At 44.0% G+C, this 27,364-nt stretch overlaps 2 protein-coding genes across 3 annotated transcripts; one reads left to right on the top strand and one right to left on the bottom strand.

The window, feature by feature from the left end:
• Nucleotides 1-568: 568 nt before the first annotated feature.
• Nucleotides 569-4,408, top strand: LOC120062450 (CXXC-type zinc finger protein 5-like). Its single transcript, XM_039012431.1, has 3 exons — nucleotides 569-1,471; nucleotides 2,199-3,144; nucleotides 3,845-4,408. The coding sequence occupies exons 2-3, from the start codon at nucleotides 2,341-2,343 to the stop codon at nucleotides 3,887-3,889; spliced, it is 849 nt and encodes a 282-aa protein (XP_038868359.1). The 5' UTR covers nucleotides 569-1,471; nucleotides 2,199-2,340; the 3' UTR covers nucleotides 3,890-4,408.
• A 2,509-nt stretch (nucleotides 4,409-6,917) lies between these two features.
• LOC120062449 lies at nucleotides 6,918-15,543 on the bottom strand. 2 transcript variants are annotated; one of them, XM_039012429.1, is made up of 5 exons: nucleotides 15,453-15,543; nucleotides 12,760-13,170; nucleotides 8,398-8,633; nucleotides 7,897-8,122; nucleotides 6,918-7,758 (listed from the first exon to the last, which is right to left on the bottom strand). In XM_039012429.1, exons 2-5 carry the CDS (start codon nucleotides 12,938-12,940, stop codon nucleotides 7,634-7,636), a joined length of 768 nt encoding a protein of 255 aa, XP_038868357.1. In that variant the 5' UTR covers nucleotides 12,941-13,170; nucleotides 15,453-15,543; the 3' UTR covers nucleotides 6,918-7,633. The 2 variants fall into 2 exon arrangements, with proteins under 2 accessions (XP_038868357.1, XP_038868356.1); XM_039012428.1 differs by lacking the exon at nucleotides 15,453-15,543 and adding an exon at nucleotides 14,654-14,803.
• Nucleotides 15,544-27,364: the final 11,821 nt, after the last annotated feature.

Below are 27,364 nucleotides of genomic sequence, written 5' to 3'. Positions count from 1 at the left end.
GTGGAGGATTTATATTCCATTCGCCATGGTAATGTACCATAGTAGGCTACTATAGACCTGCCTATCTTTACACATCTTAAAATAAGAGGCGTTTAGTCTAGACACATTTCTTGTGTTGTGATACACTAATAGCCTGCGTACGCATATCTTCATGGATTAAAAACCGCACAGAGAATAGGCCTTTTAGACAGGACCAGTTTTATAGGTCTAGAAGGGTTCCATAATAGTATTTCAGAAAGCGGAACTTGACTAATTTGTGTTGTTTCTAAACCTTTATTACAAGGTTACAGATGAAGGTCTTATGTCAAGTATGACTTGTCTATTCCACTGTTCAAAGTAAAGCATATAGGAATATATATATTTTAATGTCCAACAGATACATTTTCTACTGAATATGACTGACTTGATGGTGATGTATTTTGTCCTGTATATTGTGAATAAACGTTGTCAAAGCGGTCAGACTTGAGTGTTGACCGTCATTCGTTTCCTGAAGCCCTAGAAGGCCGACATTATGTGGTGCTGATTTTATGTCTCGCTGCAAAGCAGCTTATGTGCTCGGATGTATGCCATTTTACCCACTTATACAATGCAATATTTTCTCTAGCCGCTGGGAGCTGCTCGCTCCACTAGCAGGCGTGAGGATTACGCAGCCCCCTCTCCATTTTACTGTTGCCCAGGCCACACTACGCGCACACACACTCAGCCTCACACCACAACTGGATGTGTGCCAAACAGGACTCTCACAAGAGGTGGAGTGGACTTTCCGGTGCGCCTCTAAATTGGCCCATCTCCCCTGATGGCGACTACCCTGTTTGATACAGTCCGGCTTCCAACACCATGACATTGCAAGGAACATACACAACATACAATCACTCACCTGTCAGTCTGATGAATTTCATTCATAACAAAAAGTGATTCCTCAAACAGCCTTTTCCAATTTCTTAACAGTGATCTATTTCAATCAATAGTTATTGTAGGCATAAGAAAACATCTGTCATCAATTTTATTTAAAAAAGAATGACCACTTTGGCGTTATCTGTCTATCTCTATGCTTTTGTAACATTTTATATGACGACACAGAAATGAAATGAACACAGGAATTCGCTGTTCGGACATATTGTGGTCATGGGGTCATTTTCTGCGTCTCGCGACCATGACTCCAGTTCGCTTTTTGTGTGACGCCCCCCAAATCTATGAAGAGTGTTTGCGTGTTCCGCTCAGCGAGTGGCGGGGACGAGGAGGTGGGAATGCGAGACGGTAAAGGCGAAGGACCTATGCAGCCACCGAACTGGACAACTGGTTTACGGCTCCGTTTTCTCGGTTGATCACTGTAGATAAAGATTGGATGTGTCTAATAGTTGACAATTTCTTAGGATTTTTTTCTGTCTCCCTTTATTTATTCCAATATTCGTGGAAGACACCACGAACAAACCACTGGACAGTGGGGCTCTGGTCAGCTCGCATCGCATTGGTAGGTGCACGAATTACGAAAGGCTGTGATAATATCATATATTGAAGAGAGATATGACCTATTCATACTTTTGCAATATTATCAATTGTAAGAATTACATCACCCGAACACACACGTTATCGTTTAGTGAGGAAATATAGTGTATTTTATTTATCCACTGCGACCGTGTCGTGCACGCGCGTACCCTGGACTGTCACTGTGTCTAGACAAAAGGTATTTTCTTATCCTTTTCGAACTCGATGCCATTTAGAGGTAGAGATTGTATTTTCTCAAGCATGGCTCACATCACAACTACTGTAGTCAAATCGAAATGCGCGCTCCAAATTTGACTGGCGCATATGCGCAATAGGCTATTTGTTTGTGGTATTCCATTATTGCATAGATTTGTCCCCCTTGGAACTCAGGTGCAACAACACCCCGGTCTATCTTAACTCTAATGTAGAAAGCGTCACGTTATTCAAGGCATATCGTTTTATAAGCCTCAGATGTAGCCTATATTTTGGACACATTTTACAAGCTTTCTCAAACATAGGCTAGTAGGCTATTATTCCCTTAATTACGCTTAGGCCTATGTCTTAGGATGTCATCATTGTCTTTCATACACTGAAAATAAAACCAACCATCCACCAATGCCTCTCTAATAACATCTACCTCTTTTCTCCACCTCTCTCCCCTTTCTTTGTCTCCTCTGTCTCCTTCCCCCTCTCCTCCATCTCCCTCTGCTCAGCTCCACATGGTATAAAGGTATCAGAGAGGATCATGGGAATATAACAGCTGTCAGTGTGTTGTGATTGGCTAACTGACAGCTGGACTGTTGTCACTGTTCTTACCTTGGCATTACCCCACCACCTCCCCACCCCCCACCCAGTATGGCAGATACCCTGGACATCTCTGGCCCTTCCTCTCCGGAACAGCAGAGAGCCAATAGGATCCTCAGTGAGCCGCTAAGACGAAGCCTGAAGCGCTCTCATCCCTGCTCCCTCTCAGAGTATCTCAACAACACCAACAGAATAGCCCACCACCATAGTAGCTCCAGTAGTACGGATATCAGGGGCTTCCTCCACCCCACCGCAGCCCAGCACAGGCCCAACCAGCCCAGGCAGCCCAAGCCTCACCGGGCCCCCTCCTCCAACATAGACCTCTGGGACTCCCCCAGTGGGCTTCACTTGGCTCATGCTGCAGAGCTGCTGATGAGGGCTGGGGCCTTGACACTGACCCCCACACCCAAAGACCAGGGCCCTCTGGGCGGGCTGGGGGCTGGGGAGGCTGGGGGGGATGGGGAGGAGGTGGAAGGTGGGTCCAGGGTTGAAGGGGACAACATGGGTTGTGTGACAGACTTCCTGCCACTGCTAGGCTGCTCCTGGTTCTCCTTGAACCCAGGCCTGTTTGCTCTGACAGCAGGAGGAGGGGGATTCCTGACTGGTGGTGGAGGGTCAATGGGAATGGCTGGCGTTGGGGAGGGTGTGGAGGGGCTGCGAGGTGAGAGCTCGTCCCCTGGCGGCGGGGGAGGAGCTGGGAGAAGGAAGAGGAAGCGATGCGGAGAGTGTGTGCCATGTCGACGGATGGGGAACTGTGAAGAGTGCAGTGCCTGCCGCAACCGCAAGACCGGACACCAGATCTGCAAGTACAGGAAGTGTGAGCAGCTGAAGAAGAAGGCAGCCACTGGGTTAGAGGTGAGAGGAAGTGGAGAAACACACACCTAAATACACACTATTAGAATGGGCATTCTGACTTTATTTGAGGTTTGACAACTGCTGTCCAAAATAATATACACTGAGTGCTATTTCCATGACATAGACTGACCAGGTGAATCCAGGGGTTAAACCCTTATTGATTTCACCTGTTAAATCCACTTTAATCAATGTATATGAAGGGCATGAGACAGGTTAAAGAAGGATTTTTAAGCCATGAGACAATTGAGACATGGTTTTGTGTGTGTGAATGGCAAGACAAAATATTTAAGTGCCTTTGAACGGAGTATGGTAGTAAGTTCCAGGCTCAACAATGCTGAGTTTTTCACGCTCAACAGTTTCCTGTGTGTATCAAGAATGGTCCACCATCCAAAGGACATCCAGCCAACTTGACACAACTGTGGGAAGCATTGGAGTCAACATGGGCCAGCATCGCTGTGGAACGGTTTCAACACCTTGTAGAGTCCATGCCCTGATGAATTGAGACTGTTCTGAGGGTAAATGGGGGTGCAACTCAATATTAGGAAGGTGTTCTTAATGTTTGTACACTTAGTGTATACCTCTTTAATAATACTATGTTAATTTGTTACTGTCAATGGTCTTGAGGTGTAATAGTCTGTATACATGTGTTTGTGTTTTGAGTGGACCACCTCCTTCTGACCTTTCTCCTCTACTTTCATAGAAGATGGTGTTTCCGTCAGGAGCAGCGTTTCCATGGCTACAATAGGATTCCACCTATCTCTCCCAAAGAACTGCCAGTCAAATTAAATTGACTCCGCCCATTTGGAATGTGATCATGGACACTCTGGACGTACAAACGTACAAAGTCAATTCAGGTGGCCTTGTTGGATTGGCTTGGAGAGTACAGTATCTTCGACAATCAAAAACATGAAGATGAAAACTCAATGAAGAAAAGAGAAGTCATACCAATGGATTTACATATTGTTGAGCCCAAAATGAACCACCTCATTAACCACAGAGTATTGTTTATTCATTGAAAATGTAATTCCTTTTTATACTCCATTTTGGAACATTTTGTCATCGAAGCTTCTGACCTGGACGTTTCCATATAAGCCAAACCAAGAAGGACAGACGTGGTCATAATATGATGTTTATGTTTGTTTTTCTATTCATGTCACAGTTAATAAAATGATGAGTAGTAGATGTACTTAAGTCCTGATTAGTGTCTAGTTCTTACACCTCTATGGTCTGCCTTCTGAATAAAGACAAGGAAACTGCCTGTCTATGTGTGTGTTGGGATGAGTGTTTCTGTGTGTATTTCAGGGGCTGACTGATCCCTGTCTATTTCCCGTGGGGCTTTATGTAGTGTGTCTTGGGGGAGGCATGCATGATGGCCTGACAGAGTGGAGAGCCTTATCACTACATTACACACACACACACACACACACACACACACACACACAACCAAAACTTACACCAACAAAATATATGAAAATCTGACTCCCCACACACTCAATGCATTCACACACATCCTCATTACCATTCACACACTGATTCAATTTTTTTAATTCTATTCCTGATCATGCAGTATGCAGACACACTCATTCTCTCTCACACAGTAATATTGTGATTGCAGAGAGTACGGCTCACACAGACAGGGGGTTCGGAGGTTGCCGTGACGATAGTTGATGAGATAGGACTTTCTTCCTCCACCGCTCACTCAGGGGGACGGGTGGATGGCGTAACCATGGAAATGGCAGGGTGAGGTGTCACGCTATAATTGGGCCATTGCTTGCACTTCCTGTGTGCCTTCAGTCAGAGAGCCTGTGCGTGTGTGTATGTGTGTCCGCTTGTTCGCGTGTCTTACAGATGTACTGCCAACTCAGGCAAAAAATCAGGTAGCACGCTATTACTATTCCCACTGAATAAAAAACATGTCCTATTGTGCATCGCTTACTCTCGCGGACAAAGGGATTTTATATTCCTGAATCTCCACTTTCCCGTTGTGCCTTTCCAGTCATTTGGAGATGAATCCCCCTTCTGGCCGTGAGGTCTGGAGCCTCCCCAAACGCCTGCAGAGTCTAGCTCTGCTGCCCTGCAAGATGGCAGGAGGGAGAGGAGAGGGGGAGGGGAGAGGGAGGGGAGACAGGAGATAGAGAGACAGCAGGAGATGAAGATAGTAGGGGAAGAGTGAAGGGGCAAATACAAAAAGAGAAAGGGAAGTGGTTGGACAGATACCTAGAGAAATGGGGAGGTAGAGAGATGGAGGGATAAAGATGGATGCATTGTCGAAAATACAGACTGACCCTGGCTCTGAGTCTGTCCTCTCAAACCACAATTGGACCTAGCTATGTTAGTCGCTGCAGCCAGATGTTGCATGGCTCAGTAATGTTACACTGGTTGGATTCTACTACAGCAGCTCTAGCAGGGCGTCATAGAAGAAGAGGCCATTGTTCCTGAATCCTAAAGACACACTTTCATCTGTCCTGGTGGTACATGAGACATGCTTTATTGAGTTGGTAGAGATATAGTTGTGCTGAATGTGTTCATATAGCCAGCCTGTTTCTGTCGCCACCATGCCGCCACTCGCTAATCAAGTTACCACTAGTCCCTTTTGATCCTTTGTTAACCAGCTGCTGGGAACTCCACTAGTTAACCAGAGCATGGAGCCCTCCTCTCCCTGTTTTGTTAGGGGCTTCAGGTGTTTAGGTGTAATCCTATCCCAGAGCAGGATGAAAGGCAGGTCTGGCTGTCCTTGACCTCTCTGGTCACCATGATTACCAGTCACTATAAAACAACAGAGGATTCCCTCTACCCCTTTTCACCTCTCTCCCTCTTTCACCTCTCTCCCTCTTTCACCTCTCTCCCCTTTTCACCTCTCTCCCCCTTTCACCTCTATCCCCCTTTCACCTCTGTCCCGCTTTCATCTCTCTCCCCTTTTCACCTCTCTCCCCCTTTCACCTCTATCCCTCTTTCACCTCTCTCCCCTTTTCACCTCTCTCCCTCTTTCACCTCTCTCCCTCTTTTACCTCTCTCCCTCTTTCACCTCTCTCCCCCTTTCACCTCTATCCCCCTTTCACCTCTATCCCTCTTTCACCTCTCTCCCCTTTTCACCTCTCTCCCTCTTTCACCTCTCTCCCTCTTTTACCTCTCTCCCTCTTTTACCTCTCTCCCCTTTTCACCTCTCTCCCCCTTTCACCTCTATCCCCCTTTCACCTCTATCCCGCTTTCACCTCTCTCCCCTTTTCACCTCTATCCCTCTTTCACCTCTCTCCCCTTTTCACCTCTCTCCCTCTTTCACCTCTCTCCCTCTTTTACCTCTCTCCCTCTTTCACCTCTCTCCCCCTTTCACCTCTATCCCCCTTTCACCTCTATCCCTCTTTCACCTCTCTCCCCTTTTCACCTCTCTCCCTCTTTCACCTCTCTCCCTCTTTTACCTCTCTCCCTCTTTTACCTCTCTCCCCTTTTCACCTCTCTCCCCCTTTCACCTCTATCCCCCTTTCACCTCTATCCCGCTTTCACCTCTCTCCCCTTTTCACCTCTCTCCCCTTTTCACCTCTCTCCCCTTTTTACCACTCTCCCTCTTTTACCTCTCTCCCTCTTTCACCTCTCTCCCCCTTTCACCTCTCTCCCCCTTTCACCTCTCTCCCTCTTTCACCTCTCTCCCCTTTTCACCTCTCTCCCCTTTTCACCTCTCTCCCCTTTTTACCTCTCTCCCTCTTTCACCTCTCTCCCTCTTTCACCTCTCTCCCTCTGTATTAATCCTCTCTCTCTATCTTAAACACCCTGACACATTTCTTCCACATTTTTATTCAGCTGAATTAGAAGACGACAGGTCAAATAAATCTGTGTATTGCACAAGCATGTTTCACACACAATATTGAAATAACCTCCTCAAACAAATGTAGTTAGAGCGCAAATATACAAAACAGAATATGACCAGAAAATCTACGAGGTTAGACCGTTAGATAACGACAGCAACTAACAAAGCAAAAGATCAGGCAACTAAAAACACGACAGGATGGTTTAACCTATAGCCCAAACATACCACGACCCTTATTACAGCTGAGGTTTTTATTTTTTACATAATTCATGATAAGAAACGTGAAGCTAAATCTTTTCCTCCACCCCATGTACAAATCAGATACCAACCTCTTGTACATATGTAGAAATAGCTCTTGTGTTAACCATGTCCAAACCTCTTGTGTATTTAGCTTTAAGGAGAGGTAGAACTGTATGACTACCATGCAGGCTCCAGGAACCTTCAAAGGGAGCCGTTCACCAGAATACCAGCGCCAAGCATTCCTCCCACTCAGCCGTGCATGTCCACCTTTAACTCGGCTAAGTTTGGAGCTTCTATTTCTCCGCACCATTCCTCAGGTGAGTGTCTGTCCGTAGGTCACTTGTACCTGGTATTCAAATGAGCTCGTCAAGTGGGCAGTACCTCTTCTGTGTGGTTGGTTGACTGGAGGTGACCCTGGTGTTTCCTGAGGGAAGGTTTGGCTGCTAGCTACAGGTGAGAGGGTTTGGTGGCCACAGGGGGCATGGCGGTGGGAGAGGACGTGGCAAATGCTCTCCTGAGCTGGGCCACCCGACCACCAAATGCTGGGCTCTCCTCTTCATGACTGACCACCACTAGAGAGATAGAGAGGGAAAAGATTGTAAAAATATATGTTAAGTCAATGAGCTTGAATCGAGTGTAGAGTATGTCATACAAACGCTCTTATGCACACAAAAAAAAACATTCTCTCTCTATCTCTCTTTCTCTCTCACCTCTTCTGCTCTGTGGGAGGGCCTTTTCTGTGACTGACAGCTGGGGTTGGAGACAGAGGCTGATGTTGCTGCAGTGGGGTCTGTAGCAGAGGCCCCAGTCCTTTAGGTCATCTGTGCTGTAGCCTGACACACTGTCGATGCTGTCCTCCCTGGTGTCCTTTGGGTCGACCTCAGCCCTACCTGTGTCCTGGTCCTCCTCAGAGTCCTTAGACCCGTCTGAGTCTTCCTGGAAATAGAAGAAGAATGGTGAGCTACATCCTGTATGGTAGAGCTGATATCTTTCTCTTTCCCTCTCTTTCTGTGTCTCATGCAAACGCACACACACACACACGCTCGCTCGCTCGCACACACACACACACACACACACACACACACACACACACACACACACACACACACACACACACACACACACACACACACACACACACACACACACACACACACACACACACACACACACACACACACACACACACACACACACACACACACACTTACGCTTAGTTGCATCAGTATGGCTGATTGTGAGCTGGTTTGGTGGTTCTCTCTGTCTGTCAGTAGAGACACAGTATGGATATCAACCACTAGGTTGTTCATTTCTGTACTCTGTAGTCTGGTGTTGGTACGAAGGGTCTGGAGGAGTTTGGAGTATCTAAATTCATCCACCTCTCCGATCACGCTCACACTCACATCCCCATCATGACCCAACAGCCAGCGCACACTCTTACTGTGACCTGAGGAGACAAAGAAACACACAGACACATTGAATACCACACTGTGTAATTAGTACAGATAATACAATAGAAGGTAACTCTTCAAACCTAACACCATTTTAGATCCATTGTCAGAGTTCATCATGGAGTCTGGTTGTCGTACTGGTTCCAGCCCAGCAGATGGTGCTGTTGTCTTATCAGTGAACAAACACGCTACTAACGTGTATAGGATCTACACAAACACTGCCTTAGGGTGTTTTCACATATAGTCCTCTTTAAAAGAACCCGATCTCAGTCCTCTTTAAAGTGAACTCTGGAGTAAAAAAAAGCAAGAGAACTCAGTTGTCTTTGTATTTACACTGTCCTCTCCTTTGAATGAGGACTCAACTCTGCCAGTTCACTGTTCACCTATTTTGTGGTCTGAGTCCTCTTTGCATTCACATTGCTATGTTTAGAAAGGAACCAAGATCTTTTTCCAACATTCACTCAATGCACTCTGGGTACAAGACAAGCCATTCTGTCTTATCGGAAGCTAATAGATTGCATGTAGTTATTAGACATCATTATTATAATCAAAAGATAATATTAACATGTAAATATTATTGGTAACAAAATAAATAGCCGAAGAATAACTGCAGATTTAATAATGATGTAATTGAAAATTGTACCCCCTTTAAGAGCAAGCATTGATTTTGTACCCTATTGTCTTCTCACACTATTCAAAGCCCACAATCAAATAATCAGTGTGTGAAGCTCTCAGCCTATAGATGACATATATCAAACAAACAATCTGAACGTCGTGTCGGTACAAAACTCCACACATTTTGGGGAATTTCTGTGCATCCTTGACAATCGCAAATCAATATCCAAAAACAGTACACACTTTTTCAGCGAAACTAGACATTATCATCTTGTCTCTTTTGTGACAAGCGAACCTGGGGAGCTTTGCGTTCACATTGCCCTAAAAAAAGGGAACCGGAACTCGGAATTCAAGTGAACCAGACTCAGAGCACCTCTTGAGATGGTCTCAGTTTGCTTTGGGGACTCTTAAGGGGTCTGAGTTTGGTTTGGGGACTCTTAAGGGGTCTGAGTTTGCTTTGGGGACTCTTAAAGGGTCTGAGTTTGCTTTCGGGACTCTTAAGGGGTCTGAGTTTGGTTTGGGGACTCTTATGGGGTCTGAGTTTGGTTTGGGGACTCTTAAGGGGTCTGAGTTTGGTTTGGGGACTCTTAAGGGGTCTGAGTTTGGTTTGGGGACTCTTAGGGGGTCTGAGTTTGGTTTGGGGACTCTTAAGGGGTCTGAGTTTGGTTTGGGGACTCTTAAGGGGTCTGAGTTTGGTTTGGGGACTCTTAAGGGGTCTGAGTTTGGTTTGGGGACTCTTAAGGGGTCTGAGTTTGGTTTGGGGACTCTTAAGGGGTCTGCGTTCCTCTGGAGCGTTCACACTGCACATTAAGCGAACCACAACTGAATTCACAAAAATTGTCTGAAAGGGACCAAGTGTGAAAACCCCCTTACTGACACACTAGACTATGGTCTTCACCTTTCAGTAATCACTTCCATCTGACCTTAGACATGTGCTAATTGGTGTCATAAGTGGGATTCAACCTGTCTCTAGTTACATTCTCTAGTCTCTAGTTACACCATTACAGTGATATGAACACGATACACACGAACAGGCTACTAGTCTAAATTTGAAAAAATGACCCATTTCAATTAATTAACTTCAGTTCAGACAATTGAAAATAAGCCTATGTAATAAGGGAAGAGCACAATTGCAACAAAAGGTGTGGAAATGTTCAGCAAATCATCTTGGAAATATGTGATGGATTTTTTAATCCTACAGGATGGACGACAAGCTGTGTGTGCGCACCTGCATCCTTCCGTATATGTGTGCGCGTACGTATATCTGCTCGTGCATGTGTAACATTTAGGAGTTGTACTGTGTTGCCTACGTACTATCTTACATAAGGAGAGTCTTTCTGGGCCATGGGGCTGTGAGAGGAGAATTAAGGGCCTGTGAGAAGAATGGTGAAGTATTTTTGCTCAACACTCCGTTCTGCTGGTCAGTTTGACACCAGGTGTTAAGAGATGACCTGGCCTGACCTTCTGCTACTAAGATGGCGCACACACACACACACACACACACACACACACACGCACACGCACACGCACACGCACACGCACACGCACACACACACACACACACACACACACACACACACACACACACACACACACACACACACACACACAGAGCACAGATTGGAAAGCGGTAACGAGATATTCAGGGCTAAAAGCAGCGAGCCTCACCAAACCACAGGGCTTACTCAATTCTATTCACTCCTATTCAATCTGCCGGGCAGGCAGGCATGTGGAATGAATCAATCGCTGCCGCTGTGTCTCTGATGATAGAGCTCTGATAAGAGGGCTGGGTACTACACTATACTGTTCTATTAGTACCAATAGAGGGGATAGGTCACATTCTATATCCTATCAGATAGAGAAAGGGACAGGGGGAGAGAGGAATAGAATGGGTAAAAGAGAGACAGAGAGGGGGATAGAATGGAAAAGAGAGAGATGTGGGTTAGTGAGAGTGGTGGAACTAGGCCTGATCTGAAGGCCTCTCTCTGTAGATAAGAGTGTGGTTTCAGGGTTGTGTTTCTCAGAATAGTGGAGTGGGTGCTCAAGCATGCTCAATTACTCTTTTTCTCTCCCAGTCTCTCTCTCCCTGCCTCTTTCTCTTCCTGTCCTCATTCTTTTCCCCTCATACTTCCGATTTCCCTTTCTCTCCCCCTACCTACCCATTTATTATTCCCCCCTCCTGTTCCCTCTCTCTCTTTCTATATATGAAAGGTTTTCCTCTCTCCCTGGCCTATACTTTATGCTCTTTGGTGTGTTGAATCTGAGGACAGAACATTCTGTGCAGGCAGAGGAGAGGAAGCAGAGAGAGGAGAGGAGGCAGAAAGAGGAGAGGAGGTAGAGAGAGGAGAGGAGGTAGAGAGAGGAGAGGAGGCAGAGAAAGGAGAGGAGGCAGAGAGAGGAGAAGAAGCAGAGAGAGGAGAGGAGGCAAGGAGAGGAGAGGAGGTAGAAAGAGGAGAGGAGGTAGAGAGAGGAGAGGAGGCAGAGAGAGGAGAGGAGACAGAGAGAGGAAAGGAGAGGAGGCAGATAGAGGAGAGAAGGCAGAGAGAGGAGAGGAGGTAGAGAGAGGAGAGGAGGTAGAAAGAGGAGAGGAGGTAGAGAGAGGAGAGGAGGCAGAGAGAGGAGACAGAGAGAGGAGACAGAGAGAGAGAGGAGGCAGAGAGGAGAGGAGGTAGAGAGAGGAGAAGAAGCAGAGAGAGGAGAGGAGACAGAGAGAGGAGAGGAGGCAGAGAGGAGAGGAGGTAGAGAGAGGAGAGGAGGCAGAGAGAGGAGAGGAGGCAGAGGGGGGCACAGGTGGGTGTCACCACCCAGGGAGAGGAAATCCTAAGTTATGAAATAGACACTCCTAGTGTAACGGATGTGAAATGGCTAGCTAGTTAGCGGGTACGCGCTAGTAGCGTTTCAATCAGTTACGTCACTTGCTCTGAAACCTAGATGTAGTGTTGCCCCTTGCTCTGCAAGGGCCGTGGCTTTTGTGGAGCGATGGGTAACGACGCTTCGTGGGTGACTGTTGTTGATGTGTGCAGAGGGTCCCTGGTTCGCGCCCGTGTCGGGGCGAGGGGACGTACTAAAGTTATACTGTTACATTGGTGCCGTGACCCGGATCACTGGTTGCTGCGGAAAAGGAGGAGGTTGAAAGGGGGGTGAGTGTAACGGATGTGAAATGGCTAGCTAGTTAGCGGGTACGCGCTAGTAGCGTTTCAATCAGTTACGTCACTTGCTCTGAAACCTAGATGTAGTGTTGCCCCTTGCTCTGCAAGGGCCGCGGCTTTTGTGGAGCGATGGATAACGACGCTTCGTGGGTGACTGTTTGATGTGTGCAGAGGGTCCCTGGTTCGCGCCCGTGTCGGGGCGAGGGGACGTACTAAAGTTATACTGTTACACTAACTCCTCTTACCCTAACAACAGGGGCGTGTTCTGAAGTATACTCTAGTTTACTGTAAATTACCTGCATTTATTCTGTACTCACAAGCACCGCTGTGTGTGTGTGTGTGTGCGTGCGTGCTGTACCTTTCTTAGACCTGGTGTGTTCCCTGGTTCTCCTCTCTTTCTCGTCCTTCTCCTCTCTATCTTTCCAGCGTCTGACCTGCTCCTCTCTCATCTTCAGGAACAAGATTCTCTTCTGGTCTTCACTCAGGGCCTCCAGAACCTCTGGGTCCACCCACATCTCCTGTAGGATCTGAGCCAGCATACTGTCTGATCCTAGATTAACCTCCTTCCTCTGGTGCTGTTGGGACTGTCTAAAATGCTGTTGCCGGCCTGGTTCAACAGAGGGCTTTAAATCCCAAAGTCTGGTGGATCTGGTACAGTCCAAATTCCAAAATGCTGAAGAGTTCTCTTGCAACTTCTCAGACGTTCCCTCAGTAATATTATATGGCTTCTGCTGGGAGGGTGGATGGTCACTGATTCCTTGCTGGTACTCTAGAGCAGTAGAGAGTATATATATATATGATTACGTCGTTTGCCTTTCTTCACAGCTTTTCCCTCTTTGGCTGTCCACAAACACAATTGTAGGTTTGTGTGTGTGTGTGTGTTTGTGTGTGTGTGTGTGTGTGTGTGTGTGTGTGTGTGTGTGTGTGTGTGTGTGTGTGTGTGTGTGGGTGTGTGTGTGTGTGTGTGTGTGTGTGTGTGTGTGTGTGTGTGTGTGTGTGTGTGTGTGTGGTTGTGTGTGTTTGTGTGTGTTTGTGTGTGTGTGTGTGTGTAAATGTGTGTCCACTCCCTCTACTACCGCCTCACAGAGAGCTGCCCTACTGCTTTTAAACATTTGAAGGTAAACAGAGACCAGAGAGCAACCCAGCTGGGTGACAGAACGGCATTTCATGTCAATAGAGAGAGAGACACACATAAACCTGCCATTATTTCCATAATTTTGATTTAGGGAGAAAAAAAAGAGAGTATGCTGGCACTGTTTATACTTTTTTGGAGACAGGAAGAGAAAGAGAGGGAAACACAGAAACAGAGAGAGAAAAGGGATGGAAGAGACTTTGCATCTCTCATGACCAAGACAGAAGAGACAGAGAGATAACCAGCTATCTCTCATGATGAAAACATAAGAGACAGAGAGATAACCAGCTCTCTCATGACAAAAACAGAAGAGACAGAGAGATAACCAGCTATCTCTCATGATGAAAACAGAAGAGACAGAGAGATAACCAGATCTATGTATCCCCCCTCCTAAGGCTCATGGTCACCTACCCTCTTACCTTACTTATACTCATATTGTTTTTAAAACATGATCAGCAAGGGAATGAGATAATGATCAATAAGTCCCCTTGTATATGTCTCAACACAGAGGGCCAGACCACCAACACTACCAACAAACACGTATTGTACATTCACACAGTCACAGGACATCAGTGGAGACAGAACAGTTGCAACAACAATTACTATCATATATGGAATACCACTAAATAAAGCACTGCAGGAATCTAATCTTACAGTGATTAAAACATTGGTATAACCTCATTATAACAACATTGATACACAACATAAAGACATGCACTGGTGTAACTAGAGACTAACAGGAACAGATGCCTGTAACACACTGACCCATGGCAGAAAGACACACAGAAACACAAAGCGGGGAGTTTTGAATCTATGCCAGCATGCAAATACATTTAGGATTTACCATAGTCACTGTTCACATATAGAGAATGCCAGAGCAGAGGCAAAAGGACAGAATGGAGAGAGAAAGACGATGTGTGTTGCATGCTAAGGGAGAAGTATTTATTTTGTTGAGTTTTCAAACAGAGCCTGTTTTACTAGGACTGACAGAGAGGGGTTGTGAGAGTCGGATGAACTCAGACAAGAACAAGAAAGTAAGAGAAAGAAAAGTGAGCGAGTGATAAGGAGAAGAAAGTAGAGCGGAGGAGAAACCCTGAGAAATCAAGCGTACTTTACTTACTGTGACTGCCCAGCCTGAAAAATTAGCAAGCCTGGTCCTGGTGTGAGTTACACTGTGACTGACTGTATCTGGGTGATGTGTTTGAGTCTGTGTGAGTGAGCAGTAGAGTAGTCTGTGTAGCACAGTTGGTATGCTGGCTATGATGATATGATCCCCTGCCTCTTTGTGTACTGGATATGAGGGGGCTGCAGTGACATCACAACTCTCTCTCTCTCTCTCTCTCTCTCTCTCTCTCTCTCTCTCTCTCTCTCTCTCTCTCTCTCTCTCTCTCCTCTCTCTCTCTCTCTCTCTCTTTTAGTTGGAATATCACAGGAACTCTTATAGGCAGGAGGAAGTATGACAGGCCATTGACAGGGATTGATAAACATGATCACATCAGTAGTCATCATCAGTGGCTGACCCCCCCATAGTTTAATGACTGATCAGTGTCTAGACAGGTTAATGCCGGTCTATGGTACTGAGAGTCTCTGTTGTACTCTATAGACTTTATGGTACTGTTCGTGTCTGATCATGCCTTCGGGTCACGTCGTGTTATCTCTCAGATGTCTGGTTCCTGGTGCCGCCTCATGACTTCCAGTCAATACACGGATAAAGCAAAACATGAACACAGGAAGAGCAGTTACAGTACACAACAACAACAACGTGATGTAAATGTATGTTAGTTTGGGGTAGAGCATGTTGGGTATGAGTCTTAATTGAATGGAAGCAGGAAAAGGAAATATTTAGCTGGTTTGGAGGAATTTCAATCACTTACAATAAATTAATATATCTTATCTCTTTCCCTGTCTTTCCCGCTTACTCTGTATTGCGACAGCAAGCTCAAGGTCCTTTTCCTGTTTCGGTCGAGTCAGGTCGGCCAGGTCAAGGTAGTCTCAGGAAAACACAGACCTGCAGCAGCAGCATGTAGACGTTTTGGGGGAAACACAAAACACATTGGTCATAAACCACCCAGCACAGGTTGGGAGTTTTTCCAGGGCATAAAGAAATGTAGAAGTCAGTCTTAATGTGTCTAAGGTTGTGATTGTGAACAGGAGAGTATGTTTGTACAGACCTATTGGTTTTCACTTGGCCACTAAGTACCAAGCAGCATTTCAATACCAGGAAATGACTCACACCTTTTTCTGTAACCGTTTGATTCCTTATCATTTAGATACAGTAATTATACATTAAGGATTGTAAAGAAACCACATTCACATAACAACAAGTAATAGCTGTCTAACTCACCTGGTGTAATGTAGTGTAGTGTAATGTACTGTATTGTAGTGTAATGTAGTGTAGTGTAATGTAGTGTAGTGTAGTGTAATGTAGTGTAGTTTAATGTACTGTAGTGTAGTGTAGTGTAATGTAGTGTAGTGTAGTGTAATGTAGTGTAATGTAGTGTAGTGTAGTGTAATGTAGTGTAGTGTAATGTAGTGTAGTGTAGTGTAATGTAGTGTAGTTCAATGTACTGTAGTGTAGTGTAGTGCAATGTAGTGTAATGTAGTGTAGTGTAGTGTAATGTAGTGTAATGTAGTGTAGTGTAGTGTAATGTAGTGTAGTGTAATGTAGTGTAGTGTAGTGTAATGTAGTGTAGTGTAGTGTAATGTAGTGTAGTGTAATGTAGTGTAGTGTAATGTAGTGTAGTGTAATGTAGTGTAGTGTAGTGTAATGTAGTGTAGTGTAGTGTAATGTAGTGTAGTGTAATGTAGTGTAGTGTAATGTAGTGTAATGTAGTGTAGTGTAGTGTAATGTGGTGTAGTGTAGTGTAATGTAGTGTAGTTTAATGTACTGTAGTGTAGTGTACAGTAGTGTAGTGTAATGTAGTGTAGTGTAATGTAGTGTAGTGTAATGTAGTGTAGTGTAATGTAGTGTAGTTTAATGTACTGTAGTGTAGTGTAGTGTAGTGTAGTGTAGTGTAGTGTAATGTAGTGTAGTGTAGTGTAATGTAGTGTAGTGTAATGTAGTGTAGTGTAATGTAGTGTAGTGTAATGTAGTGTAGTGTAGTGTAATGTGGTGTAGTGTAGTGTAATGTAGTGTAGTTTAATGTACTGTAGTGTAGTGTAATGTGGTGTAGTGTAGTGTAGTTTAATGTAATGTAGTGTAATGTCATGTGGTGTAGTGTACTGTAGTGTAGTGTAATGTACTGTATTGTAGTGTAATGTAGTGTAGTGTAATGTGGTGTATTGTAGTGTAATATAGTGTAGTTTAATGTACTGTAGTGTAGTGTACAGTAGTGTAGTGTAATTTAGTATAGTATACTGTAGTGCAATGTAATGTAGTGTAATGTCATGTGGTGTAGTGTACTGTAGTGTAGTTTAATGTACTGTAGTGTAGTGTAATGTAGTATAGTATACTGTAGTGCAGTGTAATGTAGTGCAGTGTAGTTTGGTGTAGTGTAATGTAATGTGGTGTAGTGTAGTGTGGTGTGGTGTGGTGTGGTGTGGTGTAATTTAGTGTAGTGTGGTGTAGTGTAGTGGTGTGGTGTAATGTAGTGTAGTGTGGTGTATTGTAGTATAGTGTAATGTAGTGTAATGTAGTGTAGTGTAATGTGGTGTAATGTAGTGTAATGTACTGTAATGTCGTGTAGTGGGGATGTGTAGTGTGGTGTAGTGTAGTGTAGTTTGGTGTGGTGTAGAGTAGTGTAGTGTGGTGCAGTGTAGTGTAGTGTAATGTGGTGTAGTGTAGTGTGGTGCAGTGTAGTGTAGTGTGGTGCAGTGTAGTGTAGTGTAATGTGGGGTAGTGTAGTGTAGTGTGGTGCAGTGTAGTGTAGTGTAATGTGGGGTAGTGTAGTGTAGTGTAGTGTGGTGCAGTATAGTGTAGTGTAATGTAGTGTACTGTAGTGTAGTGTAGTGGGGTGGTGTACTGTAGGGTGGTGTAGTGTGGTGTATGTAATGTAGTGTAGTGTGGTGTAATGTAGTGTAATGTGGTGTAATGTAGTGTAGTGTGGTGTAATGTAGTGTAGTGGGGTTTAATGTAGTGTAGTGTAGTGTAATCTAGAGTGGTGTAGTGTAATGTAATGTAGTGTAGTGTAATGTAATGTAGTGTAGTGTAGTGTAGTGTAGTGTAATGTAATGTAATGTAATGTAATGTCTTGTAATGTAATGTGGTGTAGAGTAGTGTAATGTAATGTCATGTAGTGTGGTGTGGTGTGATGTAATGTAGTGTAGTGTGGTGTATTGTAGTGTAGTGTGGTGTGGTGTGATGTAATGTAGTGTAGTGTGGTGTATTGTAGTGTAGTGTGGTGTATGTAATGTAGTGTAGTGTGGTGTATTGTAGTGTAGTGTGGTGTATGTAATGTAATGTGGTGTAATGTCATGTAGTGTGGTGTAATGTAGTAGTGTAGTGGGGTGGTGTAGTGTGGTGTATGTAATGTAGTGTAGTGTGGTGTATTGTAGTGTAGTGTGGTGTAATGTCATGTAGTGTGGTGTAATGTAGTAGTGTAGTGGGGTGGTGTAGTGTTGTGTGGTGTAGAGTAGTGTAGTGTAGTTTGGTGTAATTTAGTGTAGTGTGGTGTAGTGTACTGGGGTGGTGTAGTGTGGAGAAGTGTAGTGTGGTGTGGTGTAATGTAGTGTAGTGTTGTGTATTGTAGTATAGTGTAATGTGGTGTAATGTTGTGTAGTGGGGATGTGTAGTGTAGTGTGGTGCAGTGTAGTGTAGTGTAATGTAACGTGGTGTGGTGTAATGTAGTGTGGTGTAGTGTGGTGTAGAGTGGTGGGGTGGTTAGTGTGGTGTAGTTTAATGTAGTGTAGTGTGGTGTAATGTAGAGTGGTGTAGTGTATTGTAGTGTGGTGTGGTGTAATGTAGTGTGGTGTGGTGTAATGTAGTGTAGTGTAGTGTAATGTAATGTGAGTAGTGTAGTGTAATGTAATGTGAGTAGTGTAGTGTAATGTAGTGTGGTGTGGTGTAGAGTGGTGGGGTGGTTAGTGTGGTATAGTTTAATGTAGTGTAGTGTGGTGTAATGTGAGTAGTGTAGTGTAATGTAATGTGGTGTGGTGTAGTGTAGTGTAATGTAATGTGAGTAGTGTAGTGTAATGTAATGTGAGTAGTGTAGTGTAATGTAATGTGGTGTGGTGTGGTGTGGTGTGATGTAATGTAATGTAGTGTGGTGTAGTGTGGTGGGGTGGTGTAGTGTGGTGTATGCAATGTAGTGTAGTGTGGTGTAATGTAGTGTAGTGTGGTGTAATGTAGTGTAGTGTGTTGTATTGTAGTGTAGCGTTGTGTAATGTAGTGTAGTGTGTTGTATTGTAGTGTAGCGTTGTGTAATGTAGTGTAGTGGGGTGGTGTAGTGTGGTGTGGTGTGGTGTAGAGTAGTGTAGTGTAGGGTAGTTTGGTGTAGTGTAGTGTGGTGTGTTGTGGTGTGGTGTAATTTAGTGTAGTGTGGTGTAGTTTAGTGGGGTGGTGTAGTGTGGAGAAGTGTAGTGTGGTGTATTGTAGTATAGTGTGGTGTAATGTAATGTGGTGTAATGTAGTGTAATGTCGTGTAATGTCGTTAATGTACTGTAGTGTGGTGTATTGTAGTGCAATGTAGTGTAATGTAGTGTACTGGGGTTGTGTAGTGTAGTGTGGTGTAGTGTAGTGTAGTGTAGTGTAGTGTAGTGTAGTGTGGTGTGGTGTGGTGTGGTATAATGTAATGTAGTGTAGTGCAGAGTAGTGTAGTGAAGTGTGCTGTAGGGCATTGTAGTGTGGTGTGTGGTGTGGTGTGGTGTGGTGTGGTGTGGTGTGGTGTGGTGTGGTGTGGTGTGGTATAATGTAATGTAGTGTAGTGCAGAGTAGTGTAGTGAAGTGTGCTGTAGGGCATTGTAGTGTGGTGTGTGGTGTGGTGTGTGGTGTGTTCGCAATGAGCTGCAGATTACTGTACTACTGTAACACATATCTAGCATCCTCTGCTGGTCAAAATAGATTAGTATCAATGTCAATTGGTAGCCTTTGGGTGTCCTTCTATCTGAACAGAATCAACCATACACTACTGCCATGCTGCTACACATCTAGGAACCATTTGACCATTAAACCACTGCATCTGGCATTTGACTTTAAGTTTCTGTAGGATACTGTGTCCCTACAAGCGTTTGGCAGGAAATAGAATGAACTAACAATGATGAGCGTTTTGTCACTGCATCCCCCAGTAAGACAGTCAGACCTGAGAAGAGTGCACTCTTACTGTCAGTAATCCAGATTAGATTTCCCAAAATGCATCTGGGCTGGCGCCCCTAAATCCTGCCCATTTGATTTTGTGACATCATCAAGGTGATTTCCATGAGAAACGTTCTACCCCCCAATAGTGGCTGTAACCATGACAGCATGATGTTTAATGCGTGTTCAAACACACGTTACGTGCCAACTCGCACCCTATTCCCTATATAGTGCACTACTTTTGACCAGAGCCATAGGGAGACATTTGGGATGTATTCAGAGACATGGCTCCTCACACTGGATCACAATTAGATGTGATTGAAATGAACAATGTGTTGGGCTAACAGGACAGACAGCTGGGTTCTCTTAATTTGACCAGTTTCTCAGAGCAGGAAATGTATCCTGCAGCAACAGGACATGTGAATTATTATGTGGATTATAATTAACGGACATTTTTGTAGGGGTTGAAACATTTTTCATAACAGCAAATCACACACATAATCAGTCACACATAACCAGTCACACACATAACCAGTCACACACATAACCAGTCACACAAACTTCAGAAGCCTTTTTAAACCTCAAATACCAGTACACTACAATTTAGCACATTTTGTCCATCAATGAAACACAATGTGGACCAAAGCAGGTGTGAAGGCTAGCATAGGAGCATATAAGGAATGGTATCTGGATGTCAGTCAACAGGTGTCTGGTTTTTAGTGGACATGAGGGACAGGTATTATCCAGCTGATTGTCAGGGTGAACTCATTCGCATATCTGGGATTGGTGTGGTAAGGTGGGGAGGGAGGGAGGGAGGGAGTGAGTTAAAAGAGGGGTTTCTGGGAACCCATATTTATATCAGTATCCCTATAGAGCAAGTCATGTCTGGGTATGTCTGGGTAAAGTAAAGGTCTTGACTACACTACAGACACCATCTAACATGAGTTGTTATGACTGCTTATGACAGCTTATGACCTCTGTATGACATATGTTATGTTCTGCTGATGACAGCAGAAGGAAGGCTTTGGGACCACGGTGTTACTATGGTGACCAGGTCGCTTGGCGGTGGCGGCAGCGTTTAATGTCTTCTCCTCGGGTCTGGCACCAGCCCCTTCCCCCCGTCCCCAAGCCCGCCAAGCTGTTTCCGTGCCAACCGTACAGCCTGGGCACTCCGGAGGGGCAGCAGCCTGATACACACACACATACAGACGCACACACACACACACACACACACACACACACACACACACACACACACACACACACACACACACACACACACACACACACACACACACACACACACACACAAACACACACACATGGTTGGAAAGACACGCCTCATTCTGCCACCAGCTGGCAAGGTCACAAGCATACTCTCTCTCTGATACTCTCTCTCTGTTTGTCTCTGACAAAACAAATGCAAACACACACACATAACCAGTCACACATAACCAGTCACACACATAACCAGTCACATACTTAACCAGTCACACACTTAACCAGTCAGACTCTTAACCAGTTAGACGCTTAACCAGTCACACATAACCAGTCACACACATAACCAGTCACACACTTAACCAGTCACACATAACCAGTCACCCACTTAACCAGTCAGACGCTTAACCAGTCACACATAACCAGTCACACACATAACCAGTCAGACACTTAACCAGTCACACATAACCAGTCACACATAACCAGTCACACATATAACCAGTCACACACATAACCAGTCACATATAACCAGTCAGACACATAACCAGTCACACACATAACCAGTCACACATAACCAGTCAGACATAACCAGTCACACATAACCAGTCAGACACATAACCAGTCACACATAACCAGTCACACATAACCAGTCACACATAACCAGTCAGACACATAACCAGTCACACATAACCAGTCACACATAACCAGTCACACATAACCAGTCAGACACATAACCAGTCAGACACTTAACCAGTCAGACACATAACCAGTCAGACACATAACCAGTCACACACATAACCAGTCACACATAACCAGTCAGACATAACCAGTCACACATAACCAGTCAGACACATAACCAGTCACACATAACCAGTCACACATAACCAGTCACACATAACCAGTCAGACACATAACCAGTCACACATAACCAGTCACACATAACCAGTCACACATAACCAGTCAGACACATAACCAGTCAGACACTTAACCAGTCAGACACATAACCAGTCAGACACATAACCAGTCACACATAACCAGTCTCACACATAACCAGTCAGACACTTAACCAGTCAGACACATAACCAGTCAGACATATAACCAGTCAGACACTTAACCAGTCAGACACATTAACAGTCAGACACATAACCAGTCATACACTTAACCAGTCACACACACAAACAGTCACACATATATCCAGTCAGACACATAACCAGTCAGACAAATAACCAGTCACACATAACCAGCCACACATAACCAGTCACACATAACCAGTCACACACAAACAGTCACACATATATCCAGTCAGACACATAACCAGTCAGACATATATCCAGTCAGACACATAACCAGTCAGACACTTAACCAGTCAGACACATAACCAGTCAGACATTAAACCAGTCAGACACATAACCAGTCACACATATAACCAGTCAGACACATAATCAGTCACACATAACCAGTCAGACACATTCCCAGTATGACACATAACTAGTCCGACACATTCCCAGTATGACACATAACCAGTCAGACACATTCCCAGTATGACACATAACCAGTCAGACACATTCCCAGTATGACACATAACCAGTCAGACACATTCCCAGTATGACACATAACCAGTCAGACACATTCCCAGTATGACACATAACATACACACTCAGTGTATCTCACACTGGCTTTTTCTCTCTCTTTCAATTTTTATGTGAATACTGTGCGGTATTTTCTTTCTTGTTTCTTTTCTCACTCTTGCCCTCTTTTTGAAATATTTTTGGGGATAATTATGTTGTTTTATTCATTTTTGTTGGCTGCACCATTTGCTCTGGGATGTTTACACAGGTGAAAGTATTTAAGGATCAAATTAAGGAATCTCTCCCTCCCATTCTCCCTCTCTCCCTTCCTCCATCCCTCTCTCTTGCTCTCTTTCTCTCTCTCGTAGGAGGATGTTTTTGTAACCCCCATCACGCCTTTGAATAAAATGACCCAGATGAGAGACACACACACAATATGTCTGTATCTCCCACAGACACAGACACAGACACAAACACGCACACAGACACTGTAACGGCTTTCGTTGGTGGAAGGAGAGGAGGACCAAAATGCAGCGTGGTACGTATCCATAATATCATTTAATCGAGAATGAATACAAAATACAAAAGAACAAGAGAATAAATGAAAAGCGAAACAGTCCCGTATGGTGCAAACACTAACACAGGAAACAATCACCCACAAAACACAATAGAAAACCGGCTACCTAAATATGGCTCCCAATCAGAGACAACGACTGACACCTGCCTCTGATTGAGAACCATACTAGGCCAAACACATAGAAATATAAATACAGAACAAAACATAGAAAAACAACATAGAATGCCGACCCCAACTCACGCCCTGACCAAACTAAAATAAAGACATAAAAAAGGAACTAAGGTCAGAACGTGACAGACACACACACGCACGCACACAGACACGCACACACACGCACACAGACACACACACACACACGCACACAGACACACACACACACACGCACACACACACACGCATGCAAACAGACACACTTTTGCTTCTCCCACTGGGCGGTAGTTTGTGCTGATTGTGTAATTATAGAGAGAGGCATCGTTGTCCAAGATACACCCTGCAAGACAGATTGTGGTCGGACCATCACATAATTGGCATATATATTACTCTTATAGAATTTCCACGTGGGAGAGGATATTGGAAATGTAATCAAAGCCTGCTGGATGATAACTTGTTTTTAACTAGGACAGAATAATTTATAACTGACTTTTTCTGACATAACATACATTTGAAGTGGGAGTTTTACATACACCTTAGCCAAATACTGTACATTTCTACTCAGTTATTCACAATTCCTGTAATTTAATCCTAGTAAAAATACCCTGTTTAAGGTCAGTTAGGATCACTACTTTATTTTAAGAATGTGAAATATCAGAATAATAGTAGAGAGAATGATTTATTTCAGCTTTTATTTCTTTCATCACATTCCTAGTGGGTCAGAAGTTTACATACACTCAATTAGTATTTGGTAGCATTGCCTTTAAATTGTTTAACTTGGGTCACACGTTTTGGGTAGCCTTCCACAAGCTTCCCACAATAAGTTGGGTGAATTTTGGCCCATTCCTCCTGACAGAGCTGGTGTAATTGAGTCAGGTTTGTAGGCCTCCTTGCTCACACACGCTTTTTCAGTTCTGCCCACACATTTTTTATAGGATTGAGGTCAGGGCTTTGTGGTGGCCACTCCAATACCTTGACTTTGTTGTCCTTAAGCCATTTTGCCACAACTTTGGAAGTATACTTGGGGTCATTGTCCAATTGGAAGACCCATTTGCGACCAAGCATTAACTTCCTGACTGATGTCTTGAGTTGTTGCTTCAATATATCCATATCATTTTCCTGCCTCATGATGCCATCTATTTTGTGAAGTACACCAGTCCCTCCTGCAGAAAAGCACCCCCACAACATGATGCTGCAACCCCCGTGCTTCACGGTTGGGATGGTGTTCTTCAGTTTGCAAGCCTCCCCCTTTTTCCTCCAAACATAACGATGGTCATTATGGCCAAACAGTTCTATTTTTGTTTCATCAGACCAGAGGACATTTCTCCAAAAAGTACAATCTTTATCCCCATGTGCAGTTGCAAACTGTAGTCTGGCTTTTTTATGGCGGTTTTGGAGCAGTGGCTTCTTCCTTGCTGAGCGGCCTTTCAGGTTATGTCGATATAGCACTCGTTTTACTGTGGATATAGATACTTTTGTACACGTTTCCTCCAGCATCTTCACAAGGTCCTTTGCTGTTGTTCTGGGATTGATTTGCACTTTTCGCACCAAAGTACATTCATCTCTAGGAGACAGTCTCCTTTCTGAGCGGTATGACGGCTGGGTGGTCCAATGGTGTTATACTTGGGTACTATTGTTTGTACAGATGAACGCGGTACCTTCAGGCATTTGGAAATTGCTCCCAAGGATGAACCAGACTTGTGGAGGTCTACAATTTGTTTTCTGAGGTCTTGGCTGATTTATTTTGATTTTACCATGATGTCAAGCAAAGAGGCACTGAGTTTGAAGGTAGGCTTTGAAATACATCCACAGGTAAACCTCCAATTGATTCAAATGATGACAATTAGCCTATCAGAAGCTTCTAAAGCCATGCCATAATTTTCTGGAATTTTCCAAGTTGTTTAAAGGTACAGTCAACTTAGTGTATGTAAACTTTGACCCACCGGAGTTGTGATACAGTGAATTATAAGTGAAATAATCTGTCTGTAAACAATTGTTGGAGAAATTACTTGTGTCATGCACAAAGTAGATGTCCTAACCGACTTGCAAAAACAATAGTTTGATAACAAGAAATTTGTGGAGTGGTTGAAAATGAGTTTTAATGACTCCAACCTAAGTGTATGTAAACTTCTGACTTCAACTGTAGGTACAGCAGATCCCCTTATTGTGTGGGACACTTTTAAATGTGCCTTTAGAAGTCATTCAATTCAGTACTCATCTATAAAACAATGCAATTTAGGTCAAAAGAGTCCATATTACCAAATGAAATTGATGGAGTAACAGTAGAGATAGATAGCAATAAAAACTGTACCATGGATGCTCACAGTAATTTAGAGGAAAAAGAAAAAGAAATGGAGGAACTTATTCAAGAAAGATCCAGTGTAATATATTAAAGCGAATGGGGTGGAATAAAGCGAATGGGGTGGAATATGGGGAAAAGTGCAACAAATTATTTTTCAATCTTCGACATAGAAATGCTACCAATTTTTTTTATTGATACTTGTTACAAATGATGGAATCACTCATGATTTACCGAACGATATTTTGAAAGAGGAAGTCAAGTACTTTAAGAATATGTTTTTTTATTTCAGTCTCCTCCATCTCCACTAACCGAAGCTAATTGTATAGATTTTTTCCCTATTAATAATGTAAAATTAACATCTGTACAGAAAGACTCTTGTGAAGGCTATATTACAGAGGAGGAACTTCTTGATGCAATTAAAGCCTTTAAGTCTGGGAAAACTCCAGGGCTGGATGGCATACCAGTGGAAGTATACCAAACGTTTTTGATATACTCAGAGGACCATTATTAGCATGTTTTAACCACTCCTATATAAATGCTAGATTATTGGACATGCAACAAGAAGGTCTGATTTCATTATTACTGAAACAGGATCCAAGTGGTATATCTAACAATCCAGTCCATTTAAAACATGTGAGGCCTCTTACACAGTGTTGTGATGCAAAAATTCTAGCTAAATGCTTGGCTCATAGAATAGACAAGTGAAATATCTGGGAAACCAGACCTGGTTTTCATAGCTGACTTTGTAAAAGCTTTTGATAAAATACGACTGGAGTTTATATATAAATGCCTGGAATATTTCAATTTTGGAGAATCTCTTATAAAATGGGTTAAAGTTATGAAAAGTAACCCTAGGTGTAAAATAGTAAATAATGGCTACATCTCAGAACGGTTTAAGCTGTCAAGAGGAGTGAAACATATATCCACTATTGGCATATCTATTTATTATTGCCATCGAAATGTTAGCTGTTAGAATTGAATCCAACAATAATATTAAAGGATTAGAAGTCCACGGCTTAAAAACAAAAGGTGTCATTGTATGCTGATGATACATGTTTTCTTTTAAATCCACAATTAGAATCCCCCCACAGCCTCATAGAGGATCTAGATGCTTTTTCTAACCTCTCTGGATTAAAACCAAATTCTGATAATTAATATTACGTATTGGATCACAAAAAAATCAACTTTTACATTACTGCGTAGTTTACCAATAAAATGGTCTGTGTAACGACTCCCACCGAAGGTGGCTCCCCTTCCTGTTCGGGTGGTGCTCGGCGGTGGTCGTCACCGGCCTACTAGCTGCTACTGACTTTTCCTCCCCCTCCCTTTTGGTGATTAGGGACACCTGTTTGTGGTTAGGGTGATTTGTGGGGCTTTATTACCCAGCAGCCCGGCCTGCTGGGTGTGCGGGATTGTTTGTTGTACATGCTTGTGTGTCACGGTTCGTGTACGTTGTCTCATGGTATTTCGTGTTCTCGTTTATGTGGTGGAGCATTCATTTTTAGAGTGGCGTGTTCACCTGTTTGTGGTATTAAATTAGAACGCTACTCTGAACTCTCTGTCTCCTGCGTGTGACTCTTTCCTCCACTACACCCCGGGCATTACAGAATCCCGCACCAATCTCAAGTATGGAGTCAGCAGGAGCAGCGGCCAACCCCCTCCCATCTATGGAGGAACGGGTTCTCCACCACACTACCGTCCTCCATCGCATCGGTTCCGCCATGGATCAAATGATGGAGAGAATGGACCGATGGGAGAGGAGTGGTCTCCTCTCTCCACCTGCAGTC

The sequence above is a fragment of the Salvelinus namaycush genome, chromosome 17 (assembly GCF_016432855.1).
Source record: "Salvelinus namaycush isolate Seneca chromosome 17, SaNama_1.0, whole genome shotgun sequence".
Lineage (NCBI taxonomy): Eukaryota > Metazoa > Chordata > Actinopteri > Salmoniformes > Salmonidae > Salvelinus > Salvelinus namaycush.
This window is presented reverse-complemented; position numbering and strand designations above follow the sequence as displayed.

What these genes read in the sequence shown, in the direction of transcription:
- LOC120062449 (XM_039012429.1), bottom strand. Translation starts at nt 12,940, where the DNA reads ATGCTGGCTCAGATCCTACAGGAGATGTGGGTGGACCCAGAGGTTCTG. An exon ending in CCATACTGATGCAACTAAGC is followed by an intron (nt 8,123 to 8,397) that starts GTAAGTGTGTGT and finishes TTCTATTTCCAG; the next exon opens with GAAGACTCAGACGGGTCTAA. An exon ending in CCTCCCACAGAGCAGAAGAG is followed by an intron (nt 7,759 to 7,896) that starts GTGAGAGAGAAA and finishes CTATCTCTCTAG; the next exon opens with TGGTGGTCAGTCATGAAGAG.
- LOC120062450 (XM_039012431.1), top strand. Translation starts at nt 2,341, where the DNA reads ATGGCAGATACCCTGGACATCTCTGGCCCTTCCTCTCCGGAACAGCAG. An exon ending in AGGCAGCCACTGGGTTAGAG is followed by an intron (nt 3,145 to 3,844) that starts GTGAGAGGAAGT and finishes CTACTTTCATAG; the next exon opens with AAGATGGTGTTTCCGTCAGG.